The sequence below is a fragment of the Paramacrobiotus metropolitanus genome, unplaced genomic scaffold (assembly GCF_019649055.1).
Source record: "Paramacrobiotus metropolitanus isolate TYO unplaced genomic scaffold, Prichtersi_v1.0 Parri_scaffold0000021, whole genome shotgun sequence".
NCBI classification, from domain to species: domain Eukaryota; kingdom Metazoa; phylum Tardigrada; class Eutardigrada; order Parachela; family Macrobiotidae; genus Paramacrobiotus; species Paramacrobiotus metropolitanus.
The window spans coordinates 733,231-747,253 of record NW_026570241.1 but is presented as its reverse complement, the minus strand read 5'-3'; the positions used below and the strand labels follow the sequence as shown (position 1 = coordinate 747,253).

Below are 14,023 nucleotides of genomic sequence, written 5' to 3'. Positions count from 1 at the left end.
CCAGACGCGTAGCTACGCCGTGTACAGAAACATACGGGTTAACTGAAGTGGAGGCGACTTTGGTCCGATCGATTGCACTAGTTGATGCCATCTACATTTATGACTGGTCAATCTCAAGATTTCTCATGTTCACCGGGAAAACAAAATTTGCAAAATTAGAGTGTGCGCGGCAAAGTCTGTTTTCGACTGATTTCTCACAATTATGAAGTCGCATTAAAAGCTGCTGATGAACGCACAAAATCTGCGCATCCAAACAAACTTCTTATTTTATTCCAGTTAACGCCACATACAACCTTTGTAAACTACAGAAAAATGGTAAACAAACATTTTTAGCGCATCCAAACCATGTTTAAATATATAAGAAGTTTACATGCGATCACAATATTCTTTCGGAAATAAAAAATAAACGCCAAACGCAGCCTAAACGTTAAAAACATTCGACCCTTGGAAAAAAAACAAACCCTGTTAAACGCTACAGCAAAACCAGGAAGAAAACCCTAGAACAAAACTGGAAAAAATAAAAAAAAATTAAACGCCATATTCTACTCTCTTTTAATTTTCTTCGCCGCGTGACCTTTCACCGCCGGGTGCTGGCGCTGGACTCGCTGGTGGTGTCCTCCGGATCGCTGATGTCCTCGTACATCCACGCCTGCCCGGGGCGGCTGGCCGTGTCCAGGTCGTCGTCGCTGGCCGGCGAGTGGAGTATCACTGAGAACAACTACAATGTGTCCACAAACCGGCGCAGACAACCGGAAAACAACAGTACAGCGCAACCACCACACACCACCAAGCGGAAATTAGCAGAAAATAAACACTGCCACGTGGCGCAGCTGAACACAGCGGCTTTTTTACCTCGATATTGGAGGACTTCCACCCAGTACGGCATCTGGATGTTGATGGCGCGTTTAATGTCCAGAATGGAACTACAAAGAGACGACGGTAAGAAACAGAAAGCGCGAATTATCTGCAGCGAAGCAAGTGAATCATTCGTGCAACACGCCTGCAAAAACTTAGGTGAATATAAAAGAGGCAATTACGTATTCAGCTTAGTTTTGAAGAAAAACGATAATCTGCTAAACCAGAGAAAAACGCAAAAGGAAACAAGGCAGTTCATCGCTTATTGTTAGCGCTTTACAGGCGTGTGGTACTTTCAAAGAACAACAGCTCCTCAGTTTACCAGCCACAACACTACGTTAAGTCCTCAAGTGAAAACTACATCTTACAACTGTTAACAAGTACAAAGTAATCATAACATTTCATTGTCAGTACGACTCTGAATAACCACTGGGGGTTTTATAATGCAGTTATATTAACACACTTCGTTTTGGCATATAAACGAAGTACACAATAAAAAAAATCAGAAAATCAAATCAAAATTTCGGCTTTATATTTGCAGCTCGTCAAGAGGGAGTTTTGTTAGTATTTTCCGTTGGTCGAAGACTCATAGCGAAAATACGAAATTCCACTACCAAATTCACTGATTACGCCGTACTGGTATTTAGGAACAACTGCCATTAGCCTTTCGACCAAGATTATTATGTCACGAAATCTGGCGTACAAAACGATTTATTGTTATACATCCACGGGTGTGTATGAAGTTTACCGGTGCGTACTTTTAGGAGGATACTCGTATATTATGCGTAAATTAAATTAAATTCGTCCGAATATTGCCAATAATAATCCTGGCACAGGTAAAATTAATTTTTTGTCGGTAAAATATTCTTCTCAATAAACTTATTGCACAGAAAAAACCAGAATACTAATAACTTCACCGGTGCGTACTTTTTGGAGGACGCCACGAGTTTGCCGGGACAGGTCATCTGGCAGGGAAGTCCCATTAACGCCCGCAGCACCGCTTCGGCGCAATCCTCCAGCAGCTGCAGTTCATAGCCGCCCTCCAGGGCCAGCACCACCTTCCCACCCGCCAGCGACATCAACATGCGGGTCATGGACCAGAAGCCGTACGGCGTCACCTGACAGCCCCCGAAATCCCCTTTGGCCGCGTCAAAGCCGCAGCAGACTAATACCAAGTCCGGCGCGAACTGTACAAGCGACAAAGAGAAATTATTACGCGGCTGAGAACGGGAGAAAAAAAGACACGCACTTTATACGCCATGGGCATCACAATCTGCAGGAATGCTAAAATATAATCGCCATCGGTCCGCCCCTAAAACATATACAAAATGCCATCACAACCCATTTCAGTCGGATGGCGCTCGCTTTCAAAAATAATATGCTAAACATTAACTGCAAAATTAATTACAACGAAGTGGATTAGGATCTTGGGAAAAAGTGCTACCACTGAAATCTACCTACAAAATTGTTCCTTCCAACTTTGGTTTTGTGTTAGTTACTATATTGAATTGTTCCTAAGTACACGTGTTTCACTTGTTATTTTATCTTATTAATATTTTTAAGTTGTCTTTAATGAAATTTTTTGAAGCCGGTTAAGAAATTCGACATAAAATGAAAACTGTGCGATTTCCAAGGCAAAAGTGGGAAAAAACCCTACCGTATCCCCCCACGGAATATTGACGTTATAACCACGCCCCGGTGGATCGCCAACCCTCTCCCGATTTTTCCCCGGTCCCGGTGGATAGAAATCTTTGCCGTCTTTATGTCCGAGATGGATGGAAATGTATAGAACACTATTATAAAAAAAACAAAACACTCAATATAACAACAAAACCTACAAGAGCTTTTGAAAGACAATGAATGGCATAATAAATTACTAAAACTATCCTAGACATCTACTGTTTGTACCAATTAAAATGTGCGAGATACGTACGAGGTAAATATAAACTGACTGTGAAACGTCAACACCTGGTGCTGATAATTATTATAAAAAAACCGTCTCTCACCGTGGATCATTGTAGAATGCCTCCTGGACACCATCTCCATGATGCAGGTCCCAGTCCACAATCAAAATCCTAATAAACACTGAGGGTTTTCCGTACTGCAATCAAACGATTTAACTGACCAATATCGCACCGATTATTTGGCAGTGCGCCGCTCTGCAACAGGCGTTTGGCGGCGACGGCCACGTTGTTGGCGAAGCAGAAACCGGCCGGAAAATGATGATGGGCATGGTGGCCGGGTGGCCTGCAAAAGAACAACTGAATGAGACTGAATGATTTAAAAAATAGGAGTTTGTTTACCGCACAACGGCGAATCCATTGGTGGCTCGCCCGCTGACGACTTCATCGACCACCGCCTGCACGCAGCCCGTGGCGCACCGGATAGCATCAGCCGAACCCTAATTACAATACGAACAACGTTTACAAATTCTGCAATAATTTTCAAAATTTCTGGTCGTAAAAGGAAATTAAGAAACTAGATTTTGTTTATTAATAGTCAATAAAAAATCGGTATGAAAATCGAAATAATGGTTGTACACGGTGCAGTCCGCGATCACTCGATCATTTTCAAAATTTTATCATTTTAAGCCAACTGTACGATATGAGATAAGGAAACTATTATTGTTCCACTAATATTTCGGAGAATGTGGGCGAATTTTGTATAAATTAGCATGTAACAAACAAAGTAGCGTGGCTATCATAAGAGAAAATTTGTAGTGCAATGTCACACTGGGAAATTGCCCCGGAAGTAGGAAGTAATGTGGTTAAACAATTTTATTAACGAACAAAGATGCAATGTACTTTGCCAAACGTACGCTATAACTTATTTCTGATTTTTAAGTTTTTTTCCATAAACTATTTGACAAATTAAACTGATGTGATCAAAGTGAACGGTAATTTATAAACGTCCACAGATTACGAGTGAAATTTAATTTTTTCAAACCGGCAGGTGACAAGTTGTCACGTTTCCGGAAGCATCATGAATTTCTACAAGAATACTATAAATTTCTTGGCTATAAATCACCTTGGTGACGTGGATGTCGTCAGCCCATTTTTCCTCCTCGGCAACATTGCATTTTTGGAACTTGGTCATCATGATCATGGCTTCTTCCGGTGCCGTTAAGTAGGACGAATATTCTTCCCTGTTTTCAAACAAACATCAATATAACCGAGTTAGATTTCCAATGGGTACTGCGTACGAATGAATGCTACGAAAATCCTCCGTTCCAGCCGGGTTACCCTGCAACAAACAACGACCGCACTTAAAAAAAATGTCAAGAATTCCACTTTTTATTTTGCAGTATTATATTACTATTTATTTATTATTCATTTATTATTATAGTAACTGCAGCAGCCAATTCCTTCATATGAAAATATCTTACCAGGGACTGGGAAATGTTTTCTGTGAAATTCTGAAAATTTTCTACGTTGTTTTGGTTTTCGATTTTATGAGATAAAAGATCACTTCAGACATTACAGTTTACACACGAGCAACAAAACAGCCGTGAACCTTAAGATAAAATTTACAAAGAAGAATGGAACAAAATGTTGCGGAAAATACCAAGATTTTACCGGTACGATGGTGCAGTGGTGAAGGAGACCGGCTTTGGCCAGACGATCATGAATAACACGAATTCTCTGCCAGTGATCGATATTCAAAGGCTCCTCCGCTTCCTCCATTTTGTTGTGGTTTTCCATCACCCGATTATACCCGACGCACGTCCTGTGCGAACATCAAAGTACACACAAATGAAAACCGATAGACTATAGACAAAAGGTCACCAATTACGGTTTTAAAAATTCAACTAAACCGACACTAACCATAAACAGGTAATCAAAAAATTTTTTTCTTGTAAATTCCGCTACACCTGCACAAGAAGTAATGAAACTCAAAGTAATGAAAATTTTAACATTTTGAAATCCAGTGAATCCAAGTTCACCTTCATAAGCGGGCACCCAATTAACATTTTTTTGTTGTAAGATCGTGATCTGGTTTCTAAAATTTATTTATAACTTTATTAATTTATTAAATTCATTTAATATCTCAAATTACCAGAATCACAATAAAACCAGCTCACAGGCTACAAAAACCTAATTAATGTGCCTAAGCAAATCTCGAGACTTCTACAAAAGCAAAAAGCACCAAATACTATAATTGTATAGCAATCAAAAGAATCGCTTATTATAAAAGCTGTCCATACCGATTTCGCAAGAGACGTTGCTTCCTGCCGCGGTCGTACTCCGCGGCCAGTTTCGCGATTTCATGGCGTATTTCCACGGCTTCACTGGGTGGATAGTACGGTGTACATCCGTAGGCTTCGTTCGGCAGTTCCTCATCCAGACCGCGGAATATAATACGTGGCACATGTTGATCGTATCTGCAAAAAAAGGAAAAATATTTATTTAGCCATTTAATGGTACTGCATGCCAAAACCATGACATTATTTATCGTTCAGTCACATAAAAACAAACCAAAAAATCCCACCGAATTAGATGATCTTCCAAAGATTACGAAAAGAAACCTGTTTCGTTGAACCGATGAAATGCAGCAAGTATTTCGCGCACGATTACATCGGCACTTTACTTACTGGCGTTTACCTATTTATCTTTTCATTTACAAATACGAAAATACTATAATTTATACATTATAATATTATGAAACGCAATGTAGAGAAGTGGCTCATTTGAAAATAAACAGCCGTACGCTGGTAATTAGTACGAGTAATTACAACGATAAAACGCGGCAAGCAAAATTTGAAAAATAGTTTTCAAACAGTCCAAAGACGTACTTTTTCAATAACTTTGCATTTTTGGTCGGATCATCAGTGAGCATCTCCTGGAATGCTAAATTCTTCCAGTACCGTCGCAGCATGCTGATCACATTTAAAATGGACTTGACCACCCTGCACAGAGGCCACATCATGGTAATAAACCGCATTTTAATCAGTCCGAGGTGCAACTAAAATCGGAAGCACGAGGACGTCATAATGAGTAATGCCACTGCAGCTTACGATGCATCCGGTGAGCCTATTTCAGGAAGAGGATAGCACGGATATCCCATCAATGCTTCCAGTGTGCACACGACACCCTGCAACAATAATTGTTTGGTTACATTGGGCGCATGCAAAAATCCGCAAGATTTTCCCCAAAGAATTTACCTCCGATAAGGATTCTTTACAATATCCACCCTGTAATAACAGAAAAAGCCGAATTAATTGGAAAAATCTCAAATCCGGGAATGAGTGAATTGTGGCTCACCTCTAATATCACAGCCACTTTCCCCGCGGCAACGCTGGATAATGCGTGCGTCAAGTGCCCATACATCGCCGGAGTCACTCGCATCCGTCCCTGTCAATTAATCGACAAGTACTTAATTATTCTACTGAGTTTTGGAAATGCTTTCAAGTTTTCAAACGGACCTCAGGGCAACCGATGGCCGAATCGTAACCAGCGGACACGATGATCAACTGCGGGTTAAACTGCAAAAAAAGGCAAATTTTTGCAGATTAGTCTTTTCGCATAAACATAATTGAAAACTCAAGAAAATAAAAACAAAATTGATTTATTCAAATTTGTAATGTTTGATATTGATTTATGCTTGTAAACACCAGCACCATAAACTAACTGTGAGAGACATTTCGCAGCTGGCAGAAATGTGTTCTGCAATCTGCATTTTCAACCACAACGACATACAACCCTTAACGTAGAATAATGGCACGTAAGGGCGAAAGCTTACTCCTTATCGTGTAACAGAATGAATTATAGCATTGCACTGTAGATGTTCACTCGATACATTGTACCTTTTTTCTGTAAATCTACGGTATTCTCAAATGATATGACCAGACTTTTTATCAAATCCAGTGTAATACTAGCGCTTCCAGAATGAACCATTCTTAAGAAGAAATTGTGAAAATTTCAAATAAGCGAACCGGTAAATTATTAGAAATTATTATTCTGCAAGCAATCGGCCAAGGCGGTTATCCTTACTTCGTACGCCACCGGCAGCAGGATCTGCTGGAAGATGGCCATGTAGTCGTTGTCACCCAGGCCGGTTTTATTCAGCGGCACGTTGATGTTGTAACCGGCTGCCTCGTTGTCCCCGATAAAATCAAAGTTACTTTCCAATAAATTCGGCCAAAATTCGCCCTCTTCGTAGCGGTGAATTGAAAAGTACAAAACTCTAAAATTATACATGAATGTAGAACGGTGGCTGCAGGCACCATCGACCAGATCTTCACGCTCTACGCGCTGACTTACCGTTTATCATCATAGAATATTCTTTGCGTTCCTACAAAGAAAAAATCACAAAATATAACAAATATTTTTTAACTATTTTTTGCAGAATTCTGTAAGCATCTCCCTAAAATATAGGAAATACATATTAGGAAACCGGATAAAATTAAAGAAATACAAAATAAAAAGATGGGAATATACGATTATTAATTAAACTGTTATAAAATCAAGGAATGATCGTAATGACGTGGAAAATTAACGAACAGTAGAGTAGCGCCAAGCGCAGCAGTGTACCTTGCCCATGATGAATATCCCAGTCAACGATGAGAATCCTGCAACAAATCCGCGACGTCGATAAGAGAAAATTGTATTTTTACTTAGTTTTTAGATAATAGTGTACGGTAAGAAATACACCGTTGAATTCGGTAGCTTTTACCGTTGCAATCCGTGTTTCTCCATGGCATATTTAGCACCAATAGCTACGTTGTTAAATAAGCAAAACCCGTTACATTCCGCGGTGGAGGCATGATGGCCGGGCGGTCTGCAACACGGCAAAAATGCACAAACTTAACTGCAACACGGTACAGAAATGAAAAAATACTGAAAATAACAAGAACAAGAAAATAACAAGATAACAAGAACTAATAATAATAAAACTTTCTAGTATTTAAAGAAGCCATAAAAACGGGCAATACGGTGACTCTTACGGGGTCACTCTGATTTGGACCATAATCTGTAATCCTTTAAAATTTCATTAATAATTTACACAGTTTAGCCATGAAGTAAAAATAAATACAACAAAAATTTATTCGTTCATTCATGTTATGATGCCAATTAAAAACAACGAGCACACATGGAACAATATTTTTATGTTTTGAAAACCCGACTCAGGTAGCCTACCTGACCAGAGCAAGGCCGTTGCGTGCACTTCCGTTGGCGACATGTTCGATAAGTTCCAGGGTCGAGCCAGCGGCGATCAGCGCGCACTCATAAGATTTCTGCAAAATTCGACAAATTCAGCATTATTTAAAATAAACCATGAGAGAAACCGTATTGAAACCGAAACCCCGTCGAAAAAACAGGCGCACGAATACAACGAAAATAATACATTATTCGCGAGTTATTTAGGTGGTTTCGCTTCTGTTCACGAACTAAACAGAATAGACAACGGATAGATAAGGATTAACAGACAGCAGATAAAGAGTCAAAAGATAAAATAATACAACTAGTGAATTTTTCCAAAAATAATTATACCGTATACGGTACATTATTTTATTTTATACCATCATTATCTGTATTTGGATTACAAATTACAATCACTACATATTACAGTTAGAAGTATTAATTTTATTAATCCAGTATAACCGAAAGTTAAAAAAATGCATATGAGCGATAATTCCAACAAACTTACAATCGAATTAGAAAAGAAAATCCAGTAGTCATGTCCATTTCGCCTTATGTTCGCAAACAATGCAATAAATTTTGAAAATCGCAAGTTTGAATGACGGATTTTATTTTGATCATCCTGAAACCAGCGAGGCGAGTTGGTTTTATGTTTTAACAAACGAATTTTCCATTGTGGCATCGTTAGAAAAAACACCCCGTATTAACTAAAAAATATCTAAGTAAAAACTAAAAATCTTAATTATATTTTGCAAAATTATGTTCAAGTGGATTACAGTAAATTGGATTTCCGGTGAATTATATCCCGTGTTGTGTTTAACAGACCCATCGTGTTCAATATTATGAGACTGACCACATTAGCGGCAACAGCGGTTTTAAATGACTCAACATTATTTTCTTAACCGACGCGAGTACAAACTAAACCTATCAAACCCCCAAGTGCACCTTTCACCGGCTGACGAAAGTGCAGGCAGAGTGTAAATAAGCCCTATATCAACAAAATAACTACCGGCACACAACTGCATTAGCCTTCCTTCCATCTGCATTCTGCAAATGCAACGTACAGCGCCGACTTTACAGTTTACACTCGTATGTAAATTTAGTCGATTCTATCGTCATCCACGTCTGTGCTACAGTGGAAAGTGGGCGACGCTTACACCAACTCAAGTCTCATCTGGCTGAGTGAGAATAGCACTACTTCGTACACCGGTTACAGCTTAAAAGCTTTAGCTAGGAAAATCCAGTTCCCCGATAACTTGATTTTCGCCAAAGTTTTCTAAGCAAAAAAACCATGCCGCTGCCGTTTCTGAATAATCTGGACAGCCTGGCCACTCTGGGCACCGGCATCTTCGCCGGCACGGCCTTCTACATGACCAGCCAGGAGGTGCCGGCGCTGCGCGATCTCGGCCTGGATGAGCACTGGAGGTTCTTCCCCCACATGTACCATCGGGCCTTCGCCTACCAAGGTAAACCATAATTTTTCTTGGTTTCTTGCAACTGATAAGCTAAGATGCGACTTCTCATAGGAAATTCCGCAATAACCGCTTTTTTTTGCCACCGTATAAGCCGCTACTAGCCTGTACTATTATCCAAAAGTGAATTTTGTAGTGCAACGGTTTTAACAGCTCTTCGGAAACTTGCAGAACGAAAGTAAAAAGGCTGATCAGCATAATGCGTACTGAAACTCGGCAACTGTTACTTTAGATTTACAAGTGTTTTTTATCCTTAGCAGATTTTTCCGAAAGCGATCTCCAGGGTGCACTAAATCGTCTGCAGTATTTCATAAAAAATTTAACACAGTTAACGCAATCATAAAACTTTTTTTTTAAACAGGACAGTGTAAAACGAGAGTAATGTCGTATGTTTTGGAAAATCCGCTCGTCAAATATCATCATTTTGGAAAAAAATTGAAATACATCATTCTGTAGAAATTCCAGTTGAACCGTGCGCCGTTCCTCAAGAGACTGACGCTTTTAGGATTAACAGCCGGTGCACTACAAAGATCAGCATCCAATAACAAATACGCCAGTCTGAGTCCTGGTGCTTAAATCTCGTTATTAGCGTGCTGGTTTAATTACACTGATTGCTAACTGCGTTCGGCAACATAGAGCGTTCCCAGTCACCGCTTCCATTCTAACTTTAAAACTTATGAAAATATATTTAAATACAGATTTTAGCATAAAACTATTATTTTATCCAAAAGTATACGTGTACAGGTATAATACATTTTATTTTACACGAGCACTATCTAAAATACAATAATTTGTTATAATTAATAGACAAAAATTAATTTTCAGAAGGTGCCCAGAACAAAGTCTGAAACTAGCAAAAAATGAGTACGCACACAGCCGCGTATAAACGTAGTACGAGTACATTATGACCACACAACTGAACCAAAGGAACCCAGATTAAAGAACCAACTCTGCCGCATGCTCTTTGTTTCACAATATCGCTATTTTCCTGCTCTAGTTTTTTCTACAACGACGCAACATAATTTACAAATGAATTAAAACTTTTTTCTTCTACTCCAAGGCCTGGTTAACGGAGCCGCCAGCGTGGCGGCCATCGTGCACGGCCTGCGCATCACCAACTCGGATTTCGACCGGAAGTTGTGGATCGGCGCCGGGGCGGCCTTCCTGGCCCTGTGGCCCTACACGCTCCTGGTGATGGTGCCGACCAACAACCAGATCGTCGACGACAACAAGAAAATGACGCAGGGCGTGCCGTCCAGCGTGGAGCCGGCGCGTCGCAAAGAGATGCTGGAGAAGTGGAACTGCATGCACGCCGTGCGCACGGCCGTCGGGATGGGAGCGTTCGGCCTGATGATCTACGGATTGGCGCGTCATGCTTCCCTCGTGTTCAAGCAGTAGCAAGCAATCAACGGATATCTACTTTCGTCATTTTAATTTTCCATTTCACGCAGCTATTGGTTTGATTTCTCTAGCGTTTTCGGGCGATGATTTATTTTTTCAACGATTAACAAGCAGTTTGCTGTGAAAACCAAATGAAATCGTCGCAAAATGTTTTAGCAAAGCCAACTTGTTTCTCTGGAGATTTCGGTGAAGGACTTTCGTAATAATTTTCTTGACAATAAAAGCCTGCGTCTGTATCTTTCTCCGGGTCGGAGAAGCGCATAAAACGAAATAAAAAATAACAAAAAAATCTGAACAGGCATAAACAATACGCAATACGTCGGCAATTTTCATTTAACGATATTTATTCTATATTCTATAAGGCAATCTCTCAGAAACTCAAGATATAAATTCTGAATTTTTACACCACGAAAACAAGTGATTAGATTTCCGTTTGACACAAAGAACAACAAGTGAGAAAATATAAGACAATCTTATCTCACCTTCAAAGCAGATAAATCGTTAATAGTAGTAAATTATTAAATTAATAACAATGTACCTATTGACCTTCCAGCAATTCACACCAATTACTAAATTCGGTTTCTACTCGTACACACAATAAACAACACCCAACACGGTGTGCAAGACTACTGCAATGTTGCAGATGTTCCTCAGGAATCGACAGAATCGCAAAAACAGACAAAGTCTTCTTAGAGATTCCTGAAAACTACGGTACACGGTTCATAAGTTTTCCACACAAAATCTCAAGTTGTGCGCGACTATAATTTCCTATCAGGACGATCTGTCGATCTTCACGCAGCGAATGACATGTTCTGCGAAAAAAGTCAATCGTTTGATATTCGTATCAAATTACCAACTCATTTCTAAGCATACGTTGCTGCAACTTAAGACCGTACAGACCAAAGAAACAGAGCATCTGAACCTCTATTCTATGATTAATCACCATAAACTTTCACTATTTTCGTAGTCTCGACTCTCCGTTAAAATATTCCTTTCACTTTTCAGCGCGCTAATAGTGCACGATTTACTGTGAATGTCCGAAACCTCTGGGCTAACCGGTCAACAGTGACAATTTTCTCAAAATTATTCTTTGAAGTTACCGATGTTAAAAAAACATCCGCTTTTCACAAATTCTAATGTAATATACCTTCCATCTTCGTTTAGCAATTGTGAACTCGAGTTCAGGACATTGCTATAGCAGCCCTTATTCTACTGCATTCGACCACTATACGTAGAGAAAAACTCGGCAGTTGTTTTCTATTTGTAGCTATGAAATCACGATACACTATAAATATCAGCGTACTTCACAAGATGTAAAAATTCGCGCGAGAGTTTGCACTTTTGATAGCAAATCCAATAAGTACTTGTATCGAAAAAGGTCGGAATCACCACAGAACCACGTAGAGAAGCCAAGGGTTTTCTGTGCAAAATACCCATCGCTGATCGTGATAAGTCTTACCTCATTGATGTAGACATCGTTGAAGACTTCGGAGAATTTCTTGAGATGCGCCTGATTGGGCAGAGGTCTGGCGGTGCAATGCGATGCCACCGTGTCCACCAATTCTTTCGCGTGCGCTAACTGCAGTTCCCGGCGTGTGGCCGGTCGCGACTACAGAGAACAATCATGAACAGAAACCGGACAAGGAAAAATTAACAGCAAAAACTTTTCAAAAACACGAACCATCTGAAATATTGCTAAGGAAACACCGTTGTGCAGAAAAACTGATTAAGCAACATTTGAGAGATATCATTAAAACCAAAAAATAAAACTAAATCACAAATTAAACTTAAAATAAAACAAAAAATACAACCCAGAAATCAAGAGCTAAGAAAGTCGGAACGCATCGCTTTTATTTCATTTATTCAACGCAGAGTATAAACCAATTTTATCATTTTTTATGTACTTAAATAATTTATTAATTATTTTCTTATTAACACTGACCAAAAAGAAATATTTTCATTTGTTTCGTTAATAAATAATTTGTCTGTAATAAACGGTAATAGTTAAACCGCAATACAGTATGTTCGTTGACATATTATTCACTTCGTACCATATTATTTCGTGATTTATCCGTGAAGAAACTTCAATACAGAAAAGAGATTTTCCGGATTTTAATAATTTTAAATTCATATTTTTTTGCAAAATTTTTGCAAGGCATTTTTATTTTCGATTTTCTTACCTCCAACACCATGCACTGCTTGGTCAAATTCACTGCAATAAAAAAGCCCGAAATTAGATGACGAAGATTATGCAAGCAGTGGAATAAATACAGCACGACTGTAAGTGAGCAACGATGAGAAACACGCGACGTCGCTCATTTAATTGGCGATTTCCTGTTATTTCCTTTGCGTATACCTCCCAGATGAAAGAGCCGTTTGATGATGGACTGGGTGCGCTCGGGACGTTCTGCATGCAGGGGATCCCAGGGACAGAAATGATTTTCCATGTCCTTGTCATAGATAAACGCGGTCTTCCTGTAGAAACGTAAGAAAATCAGAAAGCTACAACAGTGCATCCGTCGATGATAGAAGTTTTCCGTTGTCAACGGAATGGCAACTCAACGAAAACAGGCACTCTATCCGTCTATATGACTATCTGGCAACTCGACGAAAAGAGGTACAGCCACAGGAAAGGTATATCTTACTGGTCGGTTAGCACGTCCTCGGCCATTTCCACACTCCAGAACACTTCAGCAGCGAAAGGGAAAATGAGCGAAAATTGTACAAGTAGTAAACTGTCAACCAGTCAAAGAGTCAATAACCAAAAGCACATGCAGCTTCAGAAGATTCTGATATTTCTGTCGTCACCGTTCCACTTGCGATAGAAGTATGCATGCAGTTGATGCAGAATTACATGTGCATATCAAATCTGAATGATAACTGCATTGTAAAATAATTAAAAACTGCGAATTTGCTCTACATCTGCGAAGGAAGCTGCAGAAATCCTGGATGAGAGAACCAAAAGTAAAGGACCAAAAACCTGCACGGATTTTCAGGTTCTACTGTTTTTGAGAATGAACATGGCGTGCAAAACAACAAGAGTAGCGCAGCACTGACAACGGCAGAGAGTTATCAGTACTACACTTCCTCCGTGGGCGGTAGCTTGTTGCGACAGCAGTTGCACGCTCGAGATTAAGCACTGCATACTCAGCTTAC

The 14,023-nt window shown here is 39.7% G+C and overlaps 2 protein-coding genes across 3 annotated transcripts; one reads left to right on the top strand and one right to left on the bottom strand.

Moving 5' to 3' along the window:
• Positions 1–248: 248 nt before the first annotated feature.
• LOC129586521 (histone deacetylase 6-like) lies at positions 249–13,882 on the bottom strand. Of its 2 annotated transcripts, none has more exons than XM_055479799.1 (26): positions 13,513–13,882; positions 13,224–13,342; positions 13,048–13,079; positions 12,327–12,476; positions 7,992–8,089; positions 7,528–7,632; positions 7,386–7,423; positions 7,116–7,146; positions 6,846–7,038; positions 6,278–6,337; positions 6,117–6,206; positions 6,017–6,046; positions 5,870–5,946; positions 5,648–5,761; positions 5,060–5,236; positions 4,431–4,581; positions 4,058–4,098; positions 3,883–4,000; positions 3,159–3,256; positions 2,992–3,102; positions 2,862–2,930; positions 2,513–2,648; positions 2,105–2,167; positions 1,783–2,042; positions 853–923; positions 249–718 (listed from the first exon to the last, which is right to left on the bottom strand). In XM_055479799.1, the coding sequence occupies exons 1-26, from the start codon at positions 13,536–13,538 to the stop codon at positions 543–545; spliced, it is 2,634 nt and encodes an 877-aa protein (XP_055335774.1). In that variant the 5' UTR covers positions 13,539–13,882; the 3' UTR covers positions 249–542. The 2 variants fall into 2 exon arrangements, with proteins under 2 accessions (XP_055335774.1, XP_055335775.1); XM_055479800.1 differs by having other exon boundaries at positions 249–708.
• LOC129586523 (uncharacterized) lies at positions 9,068–11,101 on the top strand. The gene is made up of 2 exons (XM_055479802.1): positions 9,068–9,460; positions 10,527–11,101. The coding sequence occupies exons 1-2, from the start codon at positions 9,286–9,288 to the stop codon at positions 10,862–10,864; spliced, it is 513 nt and encodes a 170-aa protein (XP_055335777.1). The 5' UTR covers positions 9,068–9,285; the 3' UTR covers positions 10,865–11,101.
• Positions 13,883–14,023: the final 141 nt, after the last annotated feature.